This window comes from Elgaria multicarinata, chromosome 9 (genome assembly GCF_023053635.1).
Source record: "Elgaria multicarinata webbii isolate HBS135686 ecotype San Diego chromosome 9, rElgMul1.1.pri, whole genome shotgun sequence".
NCBI lineage: Eukaryota > Metazoa > Chordata > Lepidosauria > Squamata > Anguidae > Elgaria > Elgaria multicarinata.
The window spans coordinates 101,117,904-101,141,187 of NC_086179.1; the positions used below are offsets into that span (position 1 = coordinate 101,117,904).

Sequence of the window (23,284 nt, forward strand, 5' to 3'; positions counted from 1 at the left end):
GTATTTGCCTTCATGTAATAAGAGTTCAAGTTCATTCTGTTTGTTTCCCATGCTCTGGGCATTAGTATATAGACATCGAAGACCATGTGTTTTATAGTCTGGCTTTGTTCCTACCTTGTTGCAGACGCTATTTTGGGACTCTGTTGGAGCTGTTCTCTGTACTGTGGTGCATTGGCCTTCATCCATTGTTGCCTCAAAATTTACGTCTCCAACCCTGAGGCAAAGCAGGGTTTGGGAATTTACTGCATCTTTGAAGCTGATTCACTAAGGCAAAGAAGGATCGTTGTCCAGTCCAGGGTCCAAAATCCAAAGAAGGCATGGTGTCCAGATGGGGCGAGGTTCAAGGTCTAGGAGCAGATAAAAGAGCGCCGGCAGGTTGATCTGACCTTGCACTTCAGTGCCAGCCTGTGGGATTCCAGCAGCTTTATCTCCAGCGTCCTGGAGCAGCTGCTGTTAATTAGTCCCCAGTCTCCTGGCAGGCTTTTCCCCTTAAATGGGCCAACACTCTTCTCCGTTGCTCTTTTATATTAAGCCTCCTTCTCTCTGCAGGGGTCAATGGGACTTGGTCCTCTGAATCAGACAGGGGCTGTGGCAGGGCATTGGTCATTGGTCATTATCTGGCAGTGAGGGCTCCGGGGCTATTTCTGCGCTAGGACCCTCAGCTGGATCTGCCACCTCTTCTTCCTCTTCATCCTCAGATGAATCTGAGGGAGGCATGACACTATCTTAGAAACCTGCCACTTCTGAAGAACACATCACATCTGGATGCTCCATGAATTGCAGATCAAACAAATCTATATAAATACAAATGTAAATGTTTGTTCGAAACAGACGTTATATCTCCGAAAGTTCTTCACCGATTGCTTTGAAATTTTGACACAACGTTGCATTCGAATATGCGAGCGTTGTTATGTAACTATGTTCTATATGGGGACAAAAGTTTGTCTTAAAATCGAAGAAATAGGCCTCCTCAAAACCAGTCCTGCTGATCATTGTGACATCGCCAACCAGTAGGCCAATCCACTGCCTCTGCCTTCTCTCCTATTTGCATCTTCTCTCCTATTTGCTCTTATAGGTCATTGTGACATCGCCAACCAGTAGGCCAATCCACTGCCTCTGCCTCCTCTCCTATTTGCACGTACTCTCACAATTGGTTGAGTGAATATAGATGTCACACCTGTGACAGTTACACGTTCTGAAGAAAGGTAACTGCCAGGAGTTTCCGCTAACCCTCTCACCGTAAAAACATCCTTTTTTAAAAACCAAACAATCTGCTTTACTTCATCCAAATAATGCCTTGCAGAAGATCACACTTAGGTTGTCGTACTCGCAGAGCGGAAGCACTGCGACGAGAAATTGCAAATCAGACTCAGGAAGAACGGGCATCAGCAAACGAGAAAAAAAGAAAAAGAATGCCTCAAATACGTGCCAAGGAACCAGGCAAGCAACGTTCAGCCAGACTTGAGGATGCCCGATTGCGAGCACGGCAATCGCGTTCTACAGCTTCAGATCTGCTTTGTTCTCAACAGAATGAACGCGACAGGCTGAAAGTGGCTGAAAGACGTCAACGAGAAAAAGCACATCAGCGTCAAACACGACTCCGTGGTAAACAATCACACGATTACAATCGCCTTGCATTCCGGTACAACCCAGCTGATGATTATAGCTTGAGGAGGCATGTTCTCATCGGCACTATGACTGAAGTGTGTCCTTATTGCAAGGCTCTTAAATTTAATGGAGAAACAAAAGGAATGTGTTGCGCTGCTGTAAAAATTGAACTGCCTCAACTTGGAGAACCACCAGAGCCATTACAAACTTTGCTTGCCGGATATACCGCAGAATCAAAGCATTTCCTATCTAACATCAGGAAATACAACTCATGCTTCCAAATGACGTCGTCCATAGCTGGTGGACCAGCCAAAGCTGGCCCCAAGTACTCCAGGCCACAGAGTCCACCTAGGTTTCCAGTGACAAGGATCAATCAATCAATCAAAGTTTATTGAGGCAACCAAAATAGGTTTTAGCCAAAGTACACAATTACATCTTACAGTACAAGCTATATGTAATAGAGCAGAACAGAAGACATATACATGACCAAAGTAAGTTATGGGATTATAATCCTCCTTTCTCAGGTACCGTCTGAGCCCTCTAAAGCTTCCCTGATTCTTGCTGCTTTCGCAGAGAACCTTGCCAGATTTAGCATGATGGACTTGGTTGTATTAGAGAGTAGGTTTATTATTTTATCCATATCTGTGAAATTAGCAATCAGGGCCAGGTTTCTTGTTAGGTGTTTATCCCTAGGGATTTTGTAAAGTTTACAATATAGGACATAGTGTATAATATCCTCTATTACCTGGCAGCCGCAGATACAAAGATGGTGTTCTCTGGGGATATTTTTGTGACTCCCTTCTCTAAATTTGGTTTTCATTGTCTGAAAACATGGACTTATAAATGCTTTACAGAGGGCAGGTGATGTTATTTCTGACAGATATTTCTCTTCCTTGTGGGTTGTTTTTAAGGATGGGAAGGAGGTGGAGAATCTGGAGACTTTAATTGCTTCTAGATCTAAGTTAGCAAAATATTGCTGCAGCCGTTCATTGATGGATTCACAGTTGTATTGTAAATAGATTACCATTATCACTTGGGGATCAAATCCAAAATTTATTAGGCTAGTTTCAGACTGGGATGCCCAATTATTTCTGATAGGAGAGTTTCTCTGTTGGTTAATGGAGAGAGTTATTAGTCTATTTATCGTATGTTCCATTTAAGCATAATAGAAGAACATAGACCTCCAGATAGTGTAAGTCACTGGCATTACTCTGATATAGCTGGAAGGAGTTCCTAGTGGAAGGCCTAAATAACCTTAAGAACTTATTTTGGATGATTTCAAGTGAGCATAAGTTTGTACATCCCCATATTTCTGCTCCATATGATAGCTGTGGTATAACCTTTGACGAAAAAACTCTACTGGCTGTGACGACTAACTGCCCTCCTCTGACCTTGGCAAATCTCAACACAGTTTGCATCGATTTTTGGGCTTTCAATTTCGTAGCTGTTAAGTAGCCTGACCAGGAACCATTTTGCATGAAGCAAATTTCTAGATAATTAAATTGCTTAGTTTGCTCCAAATAATGGGCATTCAGTGTCCATTTATGTTTGGCCGGATGGGTACCGAACACCATCACTTTAATTTTGGAGAAGTTTATGCACAGTTGCTCCTTTATACAAACCTCCACAAAGGCTTTCAGCAGCCTTCGCATCCCTATTAGGTTTTGATAAAATAAAACCATGTCATCTGCATACATCAGAATAGTCAATTTCCTAGAGCCCACAGATACAGGAAAATTTGAGTTACTTGACAGCTGCCCAATTATATCATTAACATATATATTAAACAATATTGGAGCTAACAAGCATCCCTCAGTGACAAGTATACGAGTACTCCCAAGCTACTCACCTGTTCCTTCAGAGGGAGTGCAACCCCATCCAGAACAGATTGTTTACCCAATTCCTGGCCTAGGGAACAACCAATCCACAGAGCTTCCATCTTATCAGGATTCAGATTCAGTTTATTGGGCCTCATCCAGGCCATTATAGCCTCCAGGTCCAGCACCTTCACTGCCCCAGCTTCCCCCAACAACAAGGAGAGATAGAGCTGAGTATCATCAGCATACTGATGGCACCCAACCCCAAAATGACCTCACCCAGAGGCTCCATAGATGTCGAACAGCATGGGGGATAGAATAGAACCCCAGCACCCCACAACTTAATAGTCATGGGGTGGAACAGGAATCCCCCAATACTACTCTCTGGAATTGGCCCTGCAAGTAGGAGTGGAACCACAGTAACACAGTGCCTCCTACAGATTGGCTCTTGCAGAGCCAATCCAGTAAGATACCATGATCAATGGTCAAAAGCTGCTGAGAGATCCAGGAAGATCAACAGGATAGCACTCTGCCTATCTGTCATCTGGAGTTGGTCGTCGGTCAGAGCAACCAAGGCTGTTTCAGTGCCATGCTCTGGTCTGAAACCAGACTGAGATGGGTCCAGATAATCAGTTTCCTCTAAGAACATTAAATAGTTCTCTTTATTATTAGCTAGCTACAGAAATGGAACCAAAACACTAATACTTTCCTTCTTGGAGATTTTCAATCATGCTCTCTACACCCCTGAGCAAAAGTACAGTCCTTAAAGCTGTTTTGCATTTGCATGCTGCAATGCATTGGAATTTCCCTTTCATATTCTATACTAGCTGTACCCTGCCACGCGTTGCTATGGCTCAGTCTGGTTAAATTGAAAAGAAAGAAAAGACAAAGCGGATGTTTCTAATATGTTTAATTTCACAATGCTTGTGGATATGCAATATTTTTAGTTGTTCCATTGTCTGTGTAGATATAGAGATTGTCTGGTTTGCCGACTCTAGAACACGCAACATATAATTGTCCATGTGAGAAGCAATCTGTGTCTAGATCTAAACCGCACAATTCTAAAGACTGGCCCTGAGCTTTGTTGATGGTGATTGCAAACGCCAATCGAATTGGGAATTGCAATCTCTTAAATTGAAATGGCATGTCAATCATAGGAATGCGAGGAATGAGGACATCTTCACCTTTGAAACATCCTGTCAAGATTGATCTCCGACTATAACAATTGCCACTTCGTCTATAGTTGGAGCATTGAATCTTCGCACATGTTCTCCAGCAGGCGTTTTGTCAGCATGAATAACAATCTTGTGTGTATCAGATGCCATCATGTCAATTGCTCTCTTGAACAAATGTACTAAATTGTTTTTTTTTGTGAAGTAGCTGTTGCAGTTTTGAAACGATGGACCTTTTTATGCCGGTATAAATTCCGCAGCGTGCATTCAATTCATCATTGCCATCACCAATGAAATACATTTGTAGGAATTTATGTTGACTATCTTGAAACGGAAGGAAGGAGCCGGCTTTATGATAAATTTGTCGTTTGACTTTGAAAGTTGGCATAAATGGAGCTGTGATGATTTCTGCGCCGAACGACGTCATTTGGAAGCATGAGTTGTATTTCCTGATGTTAGACAGGAAATGCTTTGGTTCTGCGGTATATCCGGCAAGCAAAGTTTGTAATGGCTCTGGTGGTTCTCCAAGTTGAGGCAGTTTAATTTTTCCAGCAGCGCAACACATTCCTTTTGTTTCTCCATTAAATTTAAGAGCTTTGCAATAAGGACACACTTCAGTCATAGTGCCGATGAGAACATGCCTCCTCAAACTATAATCATCAGCTGGGTTGTACCGGAATGCAAGGCGATTGTAATCGTGTGATTGTTTACCACGGAGTCGTGTTTGACGCTGATGTGCTGTTTCTCGTTGACGTCTTTCAGCCACTCTCAGCCTGTCGCGTTCATTCTGTTGAGAACAAAGCAGATCTGAAACTGTAGAACGCGATTGCCGTGGTTGCAACCGTGCATCCTCAAGTCTGATTGAACGTTGCTTGGCTGGTTCCTTGGCACGTATTTGAGGCATTCTTTTTCTTTTTTTCTCGTTTGCTAATGCCCGTTCTTCCTCAGTCTGATTTGCAATTTCTCATCGCAGTGCTTCCGCTCTGCGAGTACGACGACCTAAGTGTGATCTTCTGTGAGGCATTAATTGGATGAAGTAAAGCAAATCGTTTGGTTTTTAAAAAAGGATGTTTTTACGGTGAGGAGGTTAATGGAAACTCCTGGCAGTTACCTTTCTTCAGAACGTGAGACTGTCACAGGTGTGACATCTATATTCACTCAGCCAGTTGTGAGAGAACATGCAAATAGGAGAGGAGGCAGAGGCAGTGGATTGGCCTACTGGTTGGCGATGTCACAATGACCTATAAGAGCAAATAGGAGAGAAGATGCAAATAGGAGAGAAGGCAGAGGCAGTGGATTGGCCTACTGGTTGGCGATGTCACAATGACCTATAAGAGCAAATAGGAGAGAACATGCAAATAGGAGAGGAGGCAGAGGCAGTGGATTGGCCTACTGTTTGGTTTTTAAAAAAGGATGTTTTTACGGTGAGGAGGTTAGTGGAAACTCCTGGCAGTTACCTTTCTTCAGAACGTGTAACTGTCACAGGTGTGACATCTATATTCACTCAGCCAATTGTGAGAGAACATGCAAATAGGAGAGGAGGCAGAGGCAGTGGATTGGCCTACTGGTTGGCGATGTCACAATGATCAGCAGGACTGGTTTTGAGGAGGCCTATTTCTTCGATTTTAAGACAAACTTTTGTCCCCATATAGAACATAGTTACATAACAATGCTCGCATATTCGAATGCAACGTTGTGTCAAAATTTCAAAGCAATCGGTGAAGAACGTCTGTTTCGAACGAACATTTACATTTTTATTTATATAGACAAGTTTACCTACCATATGAAAGTTGGCAAAACCTGAAATATTTTATGCAGTGTGGTGCCCATTGGGGATGGGGGGGTATGTTGATCATACACCTAGATACAGATAATTTTAAGTCTTTGCTAACCTACTAAGAGAAAACAACTTCTGCTTGAAGGTATTGCAATTCTATACTCCATGCATCCAAACTGAATTGGATTATGCTTGACTGTTTTCTTTCATTTTTTCAGGCTATGTTTAATAAGTAAATTGACTGAGTAGAATAGTTCCCTTTTTAAAAAAAACATTAAGGTTTAATGGAATGTTTAATCACATGATAGAACTAAGAACAGACCAAAGGTCTATGTCAGCCTTCCTCAACCTGGTGGGGTGCTGGCTAGGAATGATGGGAGTTGTAGTCCAACACATCCAGGTTGGGGTAGGTTGGTCCATCTAGTCCAGCATTCTGTCCATACAGTGTCCAACCAGCTGCCTGTGAATACAACAACACTATTCCTGTCAACCAGTGCATGCTGGTGGCTCTGATTTCATTGGGGCTGTGTATCTGGGTTTCAGTCAGAACCAGCCAGAACTCTAAAGGAGCAATCCAAGGCATTGAACCTGAAACTGAAGCAATCAGCCTCCACTGCTCTCAACGGCTTGTATGTTGACAGAATATCTACAACTCAAATATATTCATCATCAACAGCAACAGTATTGTGAATTATTACAATCATCATCATCTACTATTTGGGCAGCTAGGTATAAGGGGAATGAATGGGAAACAGTGCTCTCATGTTTTGAGTCCATATGCCTGTATTTACATCTTGCATGCATGTGCAGTAGAGTCAAAAAGTACCCACCCGCATCCACACTTATTTATTTATTTATTTATTTATTTATTTATTACACTAGCTGTACCCTGCCACGCGTTGCTGTGGCTCAGTCTGGTTAAACTGAAAAGAAAGAAAAGACAAAGCGGATGTTTCTAATATGTTTAATTTCACAATGCTTGTGGATATGCAATATTTTTAGTTGTTCCATTGTCTGTGTAGATATAGAGATTGTCTGGTTTGCCGACTCTAGAACACGCAACATATAATTGTCCATGTGAGAAGCAATCTGTGTCTAGATCTAAACCGCACAATTCTAAAGATTGGCCCTGAGCTTTGTTGATGGTGATTGCAAACGCCAATCGAATTGGGAATTGCAATCTCTTAAACTGAAATGGCATATCTGTTGGAATCATAGGAATGTGAAGAATGAGGACATTTCACCTTTGAAACGTCCTGTCAAGTTTGATCTCCGACTATAACAATTGCCACTTCGTCTATAGTTGGAACATTGAGTCTTCGCACATGTTCTCCAGCAGGTGTTTTGTCAGCATGAATAACAATCTTGTGTGTATCAGATGGCATCATGTCAATTGCTCTCTTGAACAAATGTACTAAATTTTTTTTTCGTGAAGTAGCTGTTGCAGTTTTGAAACGATGCCTTTTTATGCCGGTATAAATTCTGCAGCGTGCATTTAATTCATCATTGCTATCACCAATGAAATACATTTGTATGAATTTATGTTGACTATCTTGAAACGGAAGGAAGGAACAGGCTTTATGATAAATTTGTCGTTTGACTTTGAAAGTTGGCATAAATGGAGCTGTGATGATTTCTGCGCCGAACGACGTCATTTGGAAGCATGAGTTGTATTTCCTGATGTTAGACAGGAAATGCTTTGGTTCTGCGGTATATCCGGCAAGCAAAGTTTGTAATGGCTCTGGTGGTTCTCCAAGTTGAGGCAGTTTAATTTTTCCAGCAGCGCAACACATTCCTTTTGTTTCTCCATTAAATTTAAGAGCCTTGCAATAAGGACACACTTCAGTCATAGTGCCGATGAGAACATGCCGCCTCAAGCTATAATCATCAGCTGGGTTGTACCGGAATGCAAGGCGATTGTAATCATGTGATTGTTTACCACGGAGTCGTGTTTGACGCTGATGTGCTGTTTCTCGTTGACGTCTTTCAGCCACTCTCAGCATGTCGCATTCATTCTGTTGAGAACAAAGCAGATCTGAAGCTGTAGAACGCGATTGCCGTGCTCCTAATCGGGCATCCTCAAGTCTGGCTGAACGTTGCTTGCCTGGTTCCTTGGCACGTATTTGAGGCATTCTTTTTCTTTTTTTCTCGTTTGCTGATGCCCGTTCTTCCTGAGTCTGATTTGCAATTTCTCGTCGCAGTGCTTCCGCTCTGCGAGTACGACGACCTAAGTGTGATCTTCTGTGAGGCATTATTTGGATGAAGTAACGCAAATTGTTTGGTTTTTAAAAAAGGATGTTTTTACGGTGAGGAGGTTAGTGGAAACTCCTGGCAGTTACCTTTCTTCAGAAAGTGTAACTGTCACAGGTGTGACATCTATATTCACTCAGCCAGTTGTGAGAGAACATGCAAATAGGAGAGGAGGCAGAGGCAGTGGATTGGCCTACTGGTTGGCGATGTCACAATGACCTATAAGAGCAAATAGGAGAGAAGATGCAAATAGGAGAGAAGGCAGAGGCAGTGGATTGGCCTACTGGTTGGCGATGTCACAATGATCAGCAGGACTGGTTTTGAGGAGGCCTATTTCTTCGATTTTAAGACAAACTTTTGTCCCCATATAGAACATAGTTACATAACAACGCTCGCATATTTGAATGCAACGTTGTGTCAAAATTTCAAAGCAATCGGTGAAGAACTTTTGGAGATATAACGTCTGTTTCGAACGAACATTTACATTTTTATTTATATAGATTTATTTATATAGCACCATTAATGTACATGGTGCTGTACAGAGTAAGGGAAACATATAGGTGTGAAGCCAGATTTGGCTCAGGCCATGATTCAGTAATTCAGAAATGGTCCTTGGACCACTTAGAGGTCAGCTGCTTCAATTTTACTCCAAATCAGAACCTTGCATCAGAAAATTCAAAGCTTCATATGTTTCCCCACTGACTATCACCAGGAAATCAACAAATGGCTATAACATATTTTTTGCTTTTTGTTTTACAACACAACATGAAATTTATTTCTTCCTTCTGAATGAAGAAGCCTACCAAATTTTAGACAAATAGCTGCAGGGTTTTTCTGCATTTGTTTTTTTAAAAAATCGCTTTCTTTGCAGAATTGGATTAAATTGATATAATTGCCCCTTCTGAGAAGATAAAGCCAAATGTAAAATAGATAGATGCAAAAGTTTTTGTACAACAGCAGCCTTGCCACTCTGTGTGTTTAATGCTATTGTGAAAATAAGAAAAAAATGTAAAGTGTTTACATTTTTCTGAAATTATGATTTTTTTCTGAAATTAAAAAATAGTAATGATTCTAATTAAAAAAAAAAGTTAAAATGGGCAAATATTCCAGAATTGACCAGCAGCCTGTGTTCTTTCTTCAACCTAGTTAATCCATCCACATGTATCATTAGTTAGAGATACTGGCTCATATGGAACACAAGAGCAGATTCTTCTATAATGCTTCTGTGAATGGATTTATCCTGAACTTTTCCATTATGAAGAGCTATATATTTCTAGTACTTACTGATCATGGTAGTGCCTCCTGCTAGAGCTGCCTTTGTGCCTTGATAGAAATCATCAATAGCTGCCATGCCTTGATAGGGCTTCTGAAGATAAGTATTGACATCGATACCTCCAGGAATAACCATTAGCCCATTAGCTGCAATGGTTTTCACTTCACCAGGAGCAATCAAATTCTCTCCTATTTGCCTAACAAGAAGAAAGAAGAGCAATTTAGTCTTTTGCCTAGAAACATTAATAGCAATCCTTTAAAGAGTCAATAGTAACATTTGATGGAGTATTACGCATCCATTAGGGTCTAACTTTTAAGAAGTTACTACACAGCAACTGGAATCCTAATAGATCTTATTGCATTTCTCAATGATAGGTTCTGCAAATGAAGCTTTAGCTACTATGGCCTTAGCTAGACTTAGCAGTCTAGTGGTGGTGGTGGTGAAGATCCCGCTAAATTTTTATCGTGAGATCTCCCCCTCAGTACACATGCAGTGCGCGATGATCTCAGAGGGAGAGGCATCGCGCCCACCATCTAATTTTTTTCTTAAGGGGACAGCAGCGCACAAACGCTCGTGTGCAAAAGGTAAGTAATTTTTTAAAAAATAATTACTTACCCCACCCCAGATGGGTGCAGTGTTCCTGAGGAGTGCTGCGCCCCATGCGTGGGTTCCGGCTCCTTGTGAGGAATCACGAGGAATTGGGACAAACCGCGGCACCTGGCCACATGTTCTGCAGTCTCAGGCACAGCCCAAGACCGCAGAAAAAGCAGGCCTAAAGGGGAGGGTGAGATCCCGGGGCAAGGGAGGGATCATTCCTCCCGGATCCTGGGATCCCCTGTGCGTCATGTGGGGTTGCCCAGGGATCACCCTGGGATAAAGCCCCATCTAGCTAAGGCCTATATCTCATGGGTTAGTCTTAGTGCTCTTTAAATCAGTGGTGGGCAGAAGGTAGATAACAACCTACTGGTATATCTCTGGGTGATTTACGATAGATCTGTAAGGGTTTTTGACTCCCAATTGTTTAACAATATTTCCTAGTTAATCACTAGGAAAACAGGATTACATTTAGTTCAGGCATTTCCCACACATGAAACTCTTTCTGATTAGCGGTGTGAAGACATGGAAATGATAACCAAATTTTTTTAAAAAAAAATAAAGGAAGAAATGGGGCACGGGGAGGGGCTAAATCTAGGGAAAGTTCCCACACACACATTTTTTCTGTCCTCCACAAACCTTCATATCTCCATGTCCAACATGGAACTCTATCCACATGGTTTTAAGTGTCAGTGGCTCCAATATATTAACTGGATCCTTGTTAAAATGCAACTTCTATTATGATAAGTGAAAGGCTTGTTTGGCTAGAGGAAATCTCACATGGAGTTAAGGAGAGGAAGGAGCTGAGCAGATAAGCAGGGAGGTGGCGGAACTGCTAAATGAGAAAAGTTTCAGGAAATGAGATAACTTAGGGCAGGTAGACCAATAGAAGATGGTAGATTGAACAAGACAGTAAGAAAGAAGCTAAAGGAAACAAAGCTGAGGGAAGGAGGGGCCAAAAGAAAATGATGAAGGGGAAACATCATACAGGACCTAAAAACCTCATGGGAGGCCTTATCTTATGCTGAAAAGTGGTGAGAGATCAGGCAGCATGTTAACCCTGAATATAGGAAGAGGGCCTAGATTCAGAGTGGCACAGACTGTAATGTTTAATACATTTATGTGGCAGTAACCCAGAAATTACTTCTGAAAAGACATGTATAGCATTGTGCTGTGAAGGAAGCAGGACAAAGTACCACTTAGCAAATAGTCATCTGTAGTCACCCAGTCTGTATTGTAAACACCTGAGTTTCATTGATACCTTTTCTATGGACTGTAGTACCTAAAGTAAATGACCATGATGGCTATTATTCACAATAGTTCAACATTCAAGAATTCATTCATTTTAGATACTGGAACAAGAGGATGAGGCAATTATGCACATACAGGACTGGAGCTAGTGAAATTGTCAATTTGATCACTGAATTTAATTCTGGTAAAGCTCCAGGCCCAGATTCTATACCCCCTGATCTTTTAAAATTTAATCCAGAATGGTGGGCTCCCCTATTAGCAATTCTATTCACTTTTATTAATAATTCTGGAAAGATCCCAGATATCTGGAGTAAAGCAATTATAGTCCCTATTTTTAAAAGAGATGACAGGACCAATCCAGCAAATTATCATCCTATCAGCCTTCTCTCAGTCATTGGGAAACTTTATGCCAGGTATTTAAAATGTAAGCTTCTAAATTGGATGGAGGATAATTATATAATAGGTGAGGAACAGATTGGGTTTAAAGCTGGCTGCTCAACCTTAGACCATTGTTGTGTATTAGCTCACCTGGCAGAGAAATATACCTCATTTCCTGATGGTAAGCTTTTTACTGCCTTCATCGATCTTAAGTCTGCCTTTGACTTAGTTTCAAGGGAACTGCTATGGTTCAAATTATACAAAAGTTCTATGGACAAGCACCTACTCTTTCTTATTAGATGTCTGTATAATCAGACCTCTAGACAAGTCAGATGTGGGCAGCAGGAACAACTTTCCAATTCAATCCTGGTTACTAGAGGTGTAAGATAGGGCTGTATTTTGGGCCCTCTTCTTTTTAATCTATTTTTAAATGATTTGGCTTCTTATCTTTGTAGTGTTGATTCCCATGCTCCCAAATTGTCCAACACCAAGGTGCTTTTACTTCTGTATGCTGATGATGCTGTACTGTTATCACTTTCTAGAATTGGGTTAAAACAATTACTCTCTGCATTTGGGACCTATTGCTCTGAGAATAGTTTGACTATCAATTATAGCAAGTCGAAAGTTTTGGTGTTCTCTAAAGCTCGGAAGCAATACAGATGGACTTTAAATGGTAATATCATTGAGCAAGTTGCCCATATAAAATATCTAGACATACAAATGCAGAGCACTGGAGCTTGGTCTGAACAAAGAAGGCAGACAATTAATTCAGCAAATTCTAGTCAGCAGCTGATCCTAAGATTCTTTTTCATGCAAGGTGGTCAATTCATCCCTTCTGCAATTCAAATTTACAAAGCTAAGACTCTGGCCCAACTTACTTACGGTATTCCTATTTGGATACTGGGATTTAATGCCCACATTGAAAGAGTCCAATCTGTATTTCTTAGAAAATTACTGGGCCTCCCTTCCTGTGTGGGGAACGCAGCTATGTTCCCTTTTCAGAAACCAACAAATAACAATCTAGTATCTTTAGTGGTTTTGTAACACTCCCTCTTTTTTATCCCTACTTTGTACTGTTTTATATAATGGTGTATCTTCTTATTTTATATTGGTCTGTTGACTGTAAATAAAGAAATACAAATATTTATCTGGAAGTGAGTATTAGATCAGTTGAATGCAAGGCATGGATCAAGGCCTTTAAATGGTGGTTATGGCTACACTTCCTTGCAGCTCCTGGTAGCTATATCTTTTTACTGCTCTCAGATTCCCATGTCACTCATTGGATGAGAGAGATGGAGAAGAAGCTACTTAAGATACTTAAGGCACTTCCAGAATAAAATCTTTTGCATCCGTCAGGACTTAGACTCCAGTGTTATAGCACGTGAATCTAGTGAGGTGCCCAGAGTACAGTATTGTCCTGTAATCTTGGATGAGTTTCAGTTGGTACAGCTCGAGGATGTGGACAAGGTGCTTGGACAGGTCCACGCAACCACCTCTGCACTGGATTCTTGCCCCTCTTGGCTAATAAAAGCTAGTAGGGATGGAACAGCTGGCTGGGCCAAGGAGGTGATTAATGCCTCTCTATGAGAGGGAGTGGTCCCAGACTGTCTGAAAGAGGCGGTAGTGAGACCACTCCTGAAGAAAACTTCCTTGGACCCGGAAAATCTTAGTAACTACAGGCCGGTAGCAAATGTTCCATTCCTGGGCAAGGTCCTTGAACGAGTGGTGGCGGGCCAGCTCCAGACACTCTTGGATGAGACTGATTATCTGGATCCATTTCAGTCGGGTTTCAGGCCTGGCTTTGGCACAGAAACAGCCTTGGTCGCCCTGTATGATGACCTATGTCGGGAGAAAGACAGGGGGAGTGTGACTCTGTTGATTCTCCTTGATCTCTCAGCGGCTTTCGATACCGTCGACCATGGTATCCTTCTGGAACGTCTGGCTGAGTTGGGAGTGGGGGGCACTGCATTGCAGTGGTTCCGCTCCTACTTAGCAGGACGGCTCCAGAAGGTGGTGCTTGGGCCCGTGGACTCTCCAGTATGGGGTTCCGCAGGGGTCGGTCTTGTCCCCCATGCTGTTTAACATGTACATGAAACCGTTGGGTGCGGTCATCCGGAGTTTTGAAGTGCGCTGTCATCAGTACGCTGACGACACGCAGCTCTACTGCTCCTTTTCATCCTCATCAGGTGTGGCTGTGGATGTGCTGGACCGGTGCTTGGCTGCGACAATGGACTGGATGAGGGCTAATAAACTGAAACTCAATCCAGACAAGACTGAGATGCTGCTGGTGGGTGGTTCCTCTGATCGGATGGGGGGTGTTCAACCGGTTCTGGATGGGGTTGCACTCCCCCTGAAGGAGCAGGTTCATAGCTTGGGGGTTCTCCTAGAACCATCTTTGTCACTTGAGGCTCAGGTGGCCTCGGTGGCATGGAGTGCTTTCTACCAACTTCGGTTGGTGGCCCAGCTACGCCCCTAACTGGACAAGGATAACCTAGCTTCAGTTGTCCATACTTTGCTAACTTCCAAATTAGATTACTGCAATGCCCTCTACATGGGGGAGCCTTTGAAGACGGTCCGGAAGCTGCAGCTTGTGCAAAATGCGGCGGCCAGATTGATAGCTGGAACAGGGAGGTTGAGCATATAACACCGATTCTGGCCCACTTGCATTGGCTGCCTATATGTTTCCGAGCCCAATTCAAGGTGCTGGTCTTAACCTATAAAGCCCTACATGGCTTGGGACCACAATACCTGATGGAACGCCTCTCCCGACATGAACCTACCCATACACTGCACTCAACATCTGAGGTCCTCCTCCGAGTGCCTACTCCGAGGGAAGCTCGGAGGATGGCAACAAGGGAGAGGGCCTTCTCAGTGGTTGCCCCCCGACTGTGGAATGATCTTCCCGATGAGGCTCGCCTGGCGCCAACATTGTTATCTTTTCGGCGCCAGGTCAAGACTTTTCTCTTCTCCCAGGCGTTTTAACAACATTTAACAACGTTAAGTTTGTTTTTAATGGACCCCAGAATTGTTGTTTTTAAATGGATACTGTTGTTTTTATACTGTTTTTATGTTTTTTTAATTTTTGTATACTTTTAATGTTTACTATTTTTAATTGCTGTAAACCGCCCAGAGAGCTTCGGCTGTGGGGCGGTATATAAATGTAATAAAATTAATTAATTAATTAAGCTGGGCTTCTCTGTGGAAGCTGTAGGCAACTATGGGCACCAGAAGGCCCAATCTCTTGTTATTCAAAGACTAATAGATCTAGATCTACAGCATTTAAGAACTGCTGCTAACAAATTTTGTTCTCCACTGCTCTACAATAATTTTAATAATTATGGGCTCACTGCAGCTTCATATCTGTATGTTTTAACCATTCCCAAGTATAGGAGAGCATTTACCCTTGCTCGCTTTAATGTGTTGCCATCAGTATTACTAGAAGGACAATTTAGTAAGATCCTGGTTAATGAACGGATATGTCTCTGTGGTTCTGGAGCAATAGAATCTGTTGAACATGTCATTTTGCATTGTAACATGTATGAGGAATGCAGAAAGAAATTAATCTTTCTTTTATTAACAGCCTTTTCTGGATATAGCCCCACAACGTTGGTATTAATCTGTTTAAGGGATGTGTCCTCCCATATTACTGAAAGGGTCTCTAAGTTTCTCATGACCTCAGTGCAAATTAGAAAAATAACATTGCAATCCTTCTGAGAGAAGCAACTCACCAAGCTGTATTTTGTTTTTATGTCACTTTTTATCTATCCTTTGTATGTTTTGGTGTTGATTTTGCTGGTCTGTGACCATAATAAATAACAATGATGATGAAATGTATGTGGTGTAGTGGCTAAAGTGTTGGGCTGGAAGTTGGGAGATCCGAGTTCTAGTCCCCACTCAGCCATGAAATCCCACTGGGTGACTTTGGGCCAGTCACAGACTCTCAGCCCAACCAACCTCACAGGTTTGTTGGTGAGGAAGAGGATTATGTACGCCGCCTTTGGCTCTTTGTTGGAAAAAAGGCAGGATATAAATGCAATAATAGCTAATAGATAAATATGTCAAACCTTTGGTTTCTCTTGCTCATTAGCACGTTCTATGACAAACAGTGATTGTCTAGGTTAACTAGTCATTATACACAGATGCATTTAATTCCCAATGGCTTCTTTGAATAATGAGAAGAGCTGTGTGTGCGTACATGCATGTGTATGTGTGGCATGGGATAAGTAAGTTGACAAGGGGAGAGTCAAGGCAGCAGTTACTTGAGAAATGCAATGAAGGAAGAGAACTGTTCAGAAAGGCAGCTGGGGAGAGGAAGAAGAGGAAAGTGGTGGTGTTTGGAAGAGAGCGTTTTTAATGAATGTGTGAGCAGAAAGCCAAGACAAGGAGCCAACTGGATTATTAGAGGACAGAGCAGCTGTGAGGAACAGGCAAGAAGTGGAGGACTGCTACATTAAAGTCATCCAAGCAGTTAAAAGTTGGAGAAGAAAAGCAAAAAGTGAGGGAGGGGAAAGTTATTGTTACTCAAATGAAATCAGATGTGTATCTTGTTTGAATTCTTTAATTCCCCACTCCGATCTTTATTTAAATGAACCCATGGCCCCAGCTTGCTTTGCTACTAGAACAAGGGAATGAGGTAAACATGTACATACAGAAGTTTCTATACATGCATGGGGCTGGTTCAACACATTAGTGTCTATGGCAAACCTTTGGCTTCTCTTCCTCAGTAGCATCTGTTATGATGACCAGTGGTTGTCAGGGCTTAAATAGACATCACACACACATGTATTCTAATCCCAATGGTTTCTTTGGATAATGAAACAGCAATATTTTCCCCCACATGATGAATGGCAAAGCATTCCATGTGGAAGGACTAGAGACCATCCCCACCTTCTCTGAGTTCTATGACACATGTGTACTTCATGCCTGTTATAGTAAGGGACTGATCACTTCATCATGATCCCTAATGTCAGTTACACCCACATATGGTGCTATATAAATAAATAATAATAATGTGCACATTAGGCTTTTCTGATGGAAGTTTCCTCAGATACACTAAAAGGAATAAGAAGAGCAGGACCAACAGTCCAGATCTAGCATCCAGTCTCCTCCCACTGTATCTTAAAGTACCTGCCAACAGGAAGTCAGGCAAGGGCTCTTCTCTCATTTTAGGTGGATATGTAAAACTTTTCCCCAAATTTTGAAGTTATCGGTGGGGGCAAAGCAGGCTTTTTTGTTTTTTAAAAAACACACATTGCAATTATAATAAAGCTGTATTTTATTTAAAGTGGTCTTTATAGATCTAAAGTCACTTTGTGTATTAAAATGTATTATGTATAACTTGTTGTGCTCATCAAACTATCATTAAAATTAAGAACACTTAAAAGTAAATTCAGTCCTATGCATGTTTAGACAGAAAAAATCCTAAAATTTCTGGCTTGGGAATTGCATGACCTTTTTCTGTCTAAACATGTGTAGGATTGTATCCGGCTATTGGACGGTATAGAAATGTAATGTAATAAATAAATAAATAAATAAATTTGTAATTTGTCTGAATAAGCGATACTTTTAAAATTAATATACCAAACATATTTTATTTTATGTCTGACCAGGGGGAACTTCAGTAAGTAGTTGCTGAAACATCTGATTCATCCTAGAAGCCAGATGACGCAGAGGACGACTCGTGTACAGCATCTATTCATGTTTGCGAGGAATTGATTAGGGTGGAGTTTAGGGAAATCTAGCTTGAAGGAAAAGAGCTTATTTAGCTGTAGAAGATGCTTTTATCTATTAGGAATGGTAACTAAGGATATTTAATTTAAGAACTTTTAAGCGATCTCAATGTATACCTGAAGAGTGACATTTTATTCCCCTTTGAAAATAATTCCCCTTAATTAACATCTTAATTTCTATTCATTTTGAAAGGTTGTCATTAGTGATGCTGTCCATCCCATGCCAATGCCATGCCATAGGAGCCAGACTAGTGAGCTTCCTTTAGTTTATTTTCATGGCCACAGTTAAAGGTTTTATAGTGGAGGCAGAATTCAATGAGGTCCAGTTGTGAATTTTACTGAATATTGTGACAGTGAGTTCCATACACCAAGCCACAACTCATTTTTAAAAGAAACATAAGTGGGACAAACCCCCCATTGTTCTGTCATATGTGGTGGTAGTGGCAGGATAACCTACAGTGTTTCTTTTACGTGTCGGCGAACTACAATGAACTACATTCATTGACTGCTACAGCATCTTATAAAAGAATATGGTAGTATTAAGCTTATTACTGGAGATCTACAAGACTGCTCATTTTTGTTTTAAACTGAAGCTTGAGCAGTGTAGGTATGAAGAAGCTTCAAAAAAGCTTGACACACATGCTTTAATGGTAATTAATTTCCTCCACACCAAACACACAGGGCAGCCCCTCAGCCAACAGGATGTTTGGCCAATAAGTGTGGCTCGAAGGTGGGCCCTAGCCCAGCTGATGGCTTAGGCTGTCGCCGCCACCAGAGAAGGTGAAGGGGATGGAGGCAGCTAATTGGGGCACCGGAAAGATGATGCAGGGCGGGGCCACACCACATGCAAATTGTCACTATGCATAAGCCACATTTGTAATTTTCATGAGCCCACTCTGTGGTGCAAAAAAGTGGGAAAGGAACAGGACTACTAGCATCTCATGGCAACATGGGCTTTACGCTAGCCTAACCAGAATAAACCCTGAAACACACGACTCTATAGAAAAGGAAAAAAAAACTGACAACACACATTTTGTTCATGTAACTCTAGTCACATCTTGGAAAACTCCACAGCCCTAAGTATCTTGTACTGCTGCTCTCCCAGTAAAAGATAGTTCAGTAATTTCAATAAGGAATGGAAGAAATAAAACCATTTTCCAGCATAGCTTCAAAATTTCCAGAAATTTTACATTCCTAGTCTTACATAAAAGTTTTCATATAATGGGCAGAGAATGCAGTAATATATGAACACCTTACCTTATACGTTATTCATCATTAAAAATAAAATATTTTATAATCCAAAATGGTGGTATTATTATTATTATAATTATTATATTTGTACTAACATACAAAGCCCTAAACGGCTTGGGGCCAGGTTATTTGACGGAACGCCTCCTCCCATATGTACCTGCCCGCACATTAAGATCATCCACAGGGGCCCTTCTCCGTGAGCCCCTGCCAAAGGAAGTGAGGCAGGTGGCTACTAGGAGGAGCAGGGCCTTCTCCGCTATGGCACCCCAGCTGTGGAACGAGCTCCCCAGAGAGGTCCGCCTGGTGCCTACACTGTACTCTTTTTGTTGCCAGCTGAAGACCTTTTTCTTTTCTCAGTATTTTAACACCTAAATTTAAACTTTGCTGTTTTAACTCTATATTTTAATCCTATATCAATTTCTGCTGTGTGGTTTTATCCTGGTTGTGCTTTTTATATTGTATTTTGTATTTGGGTTTTTAGATTGTTGGATGTTTTATTATGTTCTTAATGGTTTTAAATTTTGTGAACCGCCCAGAGAGCTTCAGCTACTGGGCAGTATAAAAATGTAATAAATAAAAAATAATAAAAATAAAATTATTCCTATTTTTTGGTAAGAACAAGGAAACATCCTTGGGAAAACACAGGGGAAAATATTTTCCCCTGAATTGTCTGGGTTCCCCCTGCCCGCCCGCCCAGGCCTTTATATCTCACACTTTAGGTAGCTCTGTCTCCTGGTCTCTCCTTCCTGGCAGATCCTCTGAATCATTCTTACTACCTTAGTCTTTCTTCATGTAACTCTAGTCACGTCTTGGAAAACTTCACAGCCCAGTTGTCTGTGCCAATCCCCCAACTAGCGGCCCCCAGTCTAGCAGTAACTCCTCACCAAATGTCAACTTGGGTTTCCCAGGCAAGCAGCAGTGGAACTTTTGCATGGAAGCCAATAGAGAAATGTTAAAGCCTTCCGTCTCTACAGTTCCAGTGATCATGATGATTGCTGGGAGGAGGAAGAGGCATTAACCACACCCTCTTTAAGCACTCATTTTCTGGGATCTGGAGAAGGTGAGGAAGTATATGTGTATCTATTTGGGTGGGTGCACAGATGGTGTAATCCCCAAGAGGGTTAAAATTGGTGCCTGGAGCCCTTGATGTTACCCACCGCTAAAGAATCCAGATATACTATTATTATTATTATTTATTTATATATATATATATATATATATATATATATATATATACATATACATACATACATACTCTGTGAGTAAATCAACTAAATCTATGGTTGAGAGTTCTGAGGCATGGCATGTTCATATATGTCCGTTGAATAAAAAACCAAACAAGTGTGTGTGAGAGAGAAGAAAATGGAAGGGGAAGAGAGGGAACTTGTGTGCTCAAACTCCTGACAGTTTACAATAAATATCTGGGGAGAGATTTTAAGGTTTGGGGGGAATCCATTCCATGAGGCTGAAAATACCTCCTCCTGCAGTATATGGAGATAGTTCAAAGGAAGAAAAAAAACCTTTCCCCTCCTTATTCTTGAGAACAGCATTGAACACCTCCTTCCCCCTAGCTATAAAATGATCAGGTTTGGGTCTGGCAGCCTTCTCATGTTATATAGCTATCAGGGTGAGATTTAAAAGTGTCATTTATCCCTAATCTCACTTCTGAATCTCCCCATCACCCCACAAGAGGTCTGAACAGCATTATAAGGCCCCTCTTCCAGACTGACTACACCTGGGGTTGCCATCTCTCCTCTTTTACATAGGACCTTCCTCTGTTTTGAAGTTGTCCTCCATTTGAAGAGCTGTCCAGCCCAAATCTGGTATATAAAAAAAGAACCATCAGAAGGAAGCTCTGGGCCTTGAAGTTGCCCATCAATAACATCTGGGCAGTCTAAGTATTGGACAAAAGGTGGGGTACAAATAAATATAATAATAATAATAATAATAATAATAATAATAATAATAATAAAGTAAGGGGCACAGATCACTTGGTCACAGGTATTCACACTATGGTCAGATGTATTCTATTTCTATTTAAATTAGAATTTTTTTAAAAAAATGTATCAATGCATATAAATTAGCATATGCACATTTTATGCAAACAGGTGTCCGCTTTTCAGTGATGCACAAGTAGCGACCTAGAGCCCTGAATAGGGAGTGGGGATATATAGTATCATTGTGTTACATTACTACTCAATTTAATTCACTTCCATTGGTATTGGTAAATAGGACAAAAAGCAGATCTCCCTCTTTACATCTTATATAGTGGAAATTCTTTGCTTGCCTAGCTGGTTTTGGTCTGTGTTTTCTACACTAAATAAAAACTTTAGTTTCATGTCATCTGCTTTCCTAACAATTCAATAATCCGATATCATAAAGATCAAAACTTTTACTAGATACGTTTGTTAACAGATACCTACAAGACTTTAAACAGGCCATGCAAAGAAAGTTTGGTGTTTTAAAACTAACTTTATAAGTCCATCTTCCATGTACACATCTGCATAGAAGGAGTGGTCATCATTGATAATTCGTCCATCTTTAATGAGTAGGCGATCATTCTGGGGGAATAGAAACAGTGAAAATAAAATGAAAAGAATTAGGTCATACAGTGTACATTAAAGCTTTAAGTAATTAATCCTCAGGAGCAAAAGGCACAAGGATTCGTAAGAACGAGCTACTTATTCACTGCTATAAACATTCTAGATTAGAATCCCATATCTCAGTTCTAGACAGTTAAAATTGGATAAAAATGTGTGTGTGTGTGTGTGTGTTGGGTAGGATGGAGGGGGAATACAACATTATTCTTTCAGGCCAACAATTTGGAATCCACCATGACAGCAACAAAGTTAAATGTTTTTAACCGCCAGATGTCTGTCTGCTAATTTATGTGTGTGAATGTGATATTTCAACAGTATATTGCATAAACATAATTAACTAGCACTCATTTCAGTCCGAACTGGACAATGGCTGATTTCCTTGGCAGGTTTTTTTTCTTTTTTCTTTTCTTTTTTTGGCCTCTTTCAGAAATTCGCACCAACTGGAAGTTTTAAGGAACACCACCAACTCTGTTACCAGAAGAATTATCAGAATAGATCAAGGCTGCAGGACCTTCTTGGGGCAAATCCTGTCTAGAGATTTAGTCAACCTGTTGATTTTATTGTGTAACCTCCTTTTTGGACTGTGGGAATGCTGTGGACATGTTATATCTTGACTTCAGCAAAGCTTTTAATAAAGTGTCCATGACATTCTGATTAGCTAATTAGCTAAAAGTGGGCTAGATGAAACAACTATTAGGTGGATCCACAGTTGGCTACAGAATTAGACTCCAAGAGTATCAAGGTATCAATTAGGGCTGTGCTCCGCTTTTCTTTGGTTCTTAGAAGCGATAGCGGAGCAGGGTGCTTCGCCTGTTAAAAGCAAGTCAGGTGGCTAGCGAAGCATAGCGAAGAGAAGCGACCGCAAGCGAATTGATCTGCTTTTTGCGGATTGATCCACCCACCATTTTGGGTGATTTTTTCCCATAGGATTGCATTGCGGAAAAGATTAGCGTATAACTTTTTTGTTTTGAAACCCACATCCCTGAAACTTACTGTGCTTAGAGAGTCCTCCTTATTGTTTTATTATGATTTTATTAGAATGTAAGCCTATGCGGCAGGGTCTTGCTATATAAATAAATAAATAATAATAATAATAATAATAATAATAATAATAATAATAATAAATTAGTTTTGAAATAGTCAGTCTATTATGAAAAGTCATTGGGGACTTAAAAAAAATGGAGTGGCCATTTTGATTTCCAAAAGAAGTGGATTTACGTTGGAGAATATAAAAAAGGATGGGAAAGGTAGATACCTTTTAATAAAGGGTCAAATTGAAGGTAAAGCATATACTTTGGTTAATGTTTATGCCCCAAATGAGAGACAAAGAGAATTTTACAAAGAATTATTTAGAGAAATAGAAGAATTTTTTTTAATATTTTTATTTATTTTCTACACTATATAAACATACAACATTACAATAATAATAATAATAGTAAAAAAAAAAACATCAAACAACTGCTACATACATATTGAATAAATGTTGAGTACATATATGTTGAATAAGTATTACCTATACATTATCATACTACAACATAATCATTCTTAACATAAAAGTGCACCCCCCACCTCGGGATCTATTCC

At 40.8% G+C, this 23,284-nt stretch overlaps 1 protein-coding gene across 1 annotated transcript in view; it reads right to left on the reverse strand.

Annotated features, from left to right (window-relative positions):
• CRMP1 (collapsin response mediator protein 1) overlaps positions 1-23,284 on the reverse strand; it is a 235,575-nt gene that overhangs the window by 196,650 nt on the left and 15,641 nt on the right. Inside the window, exons 2-3 of the mRNA XM_063134405.1 lie at positions 21,573-21,661; positions 9,909-10,093 (exon numbers count right to left, since the gene is read on the reverse strand). Of these exons, the coding sequence (XP_062990475.1) occupies positions 9,909-10,093; positions 21,573-21,661 (274 nt within the window). The remainder of the gene's footprint in view (positions 1-9,908; positions 10,094-21,572; positions 21,662-23,284) is intronic.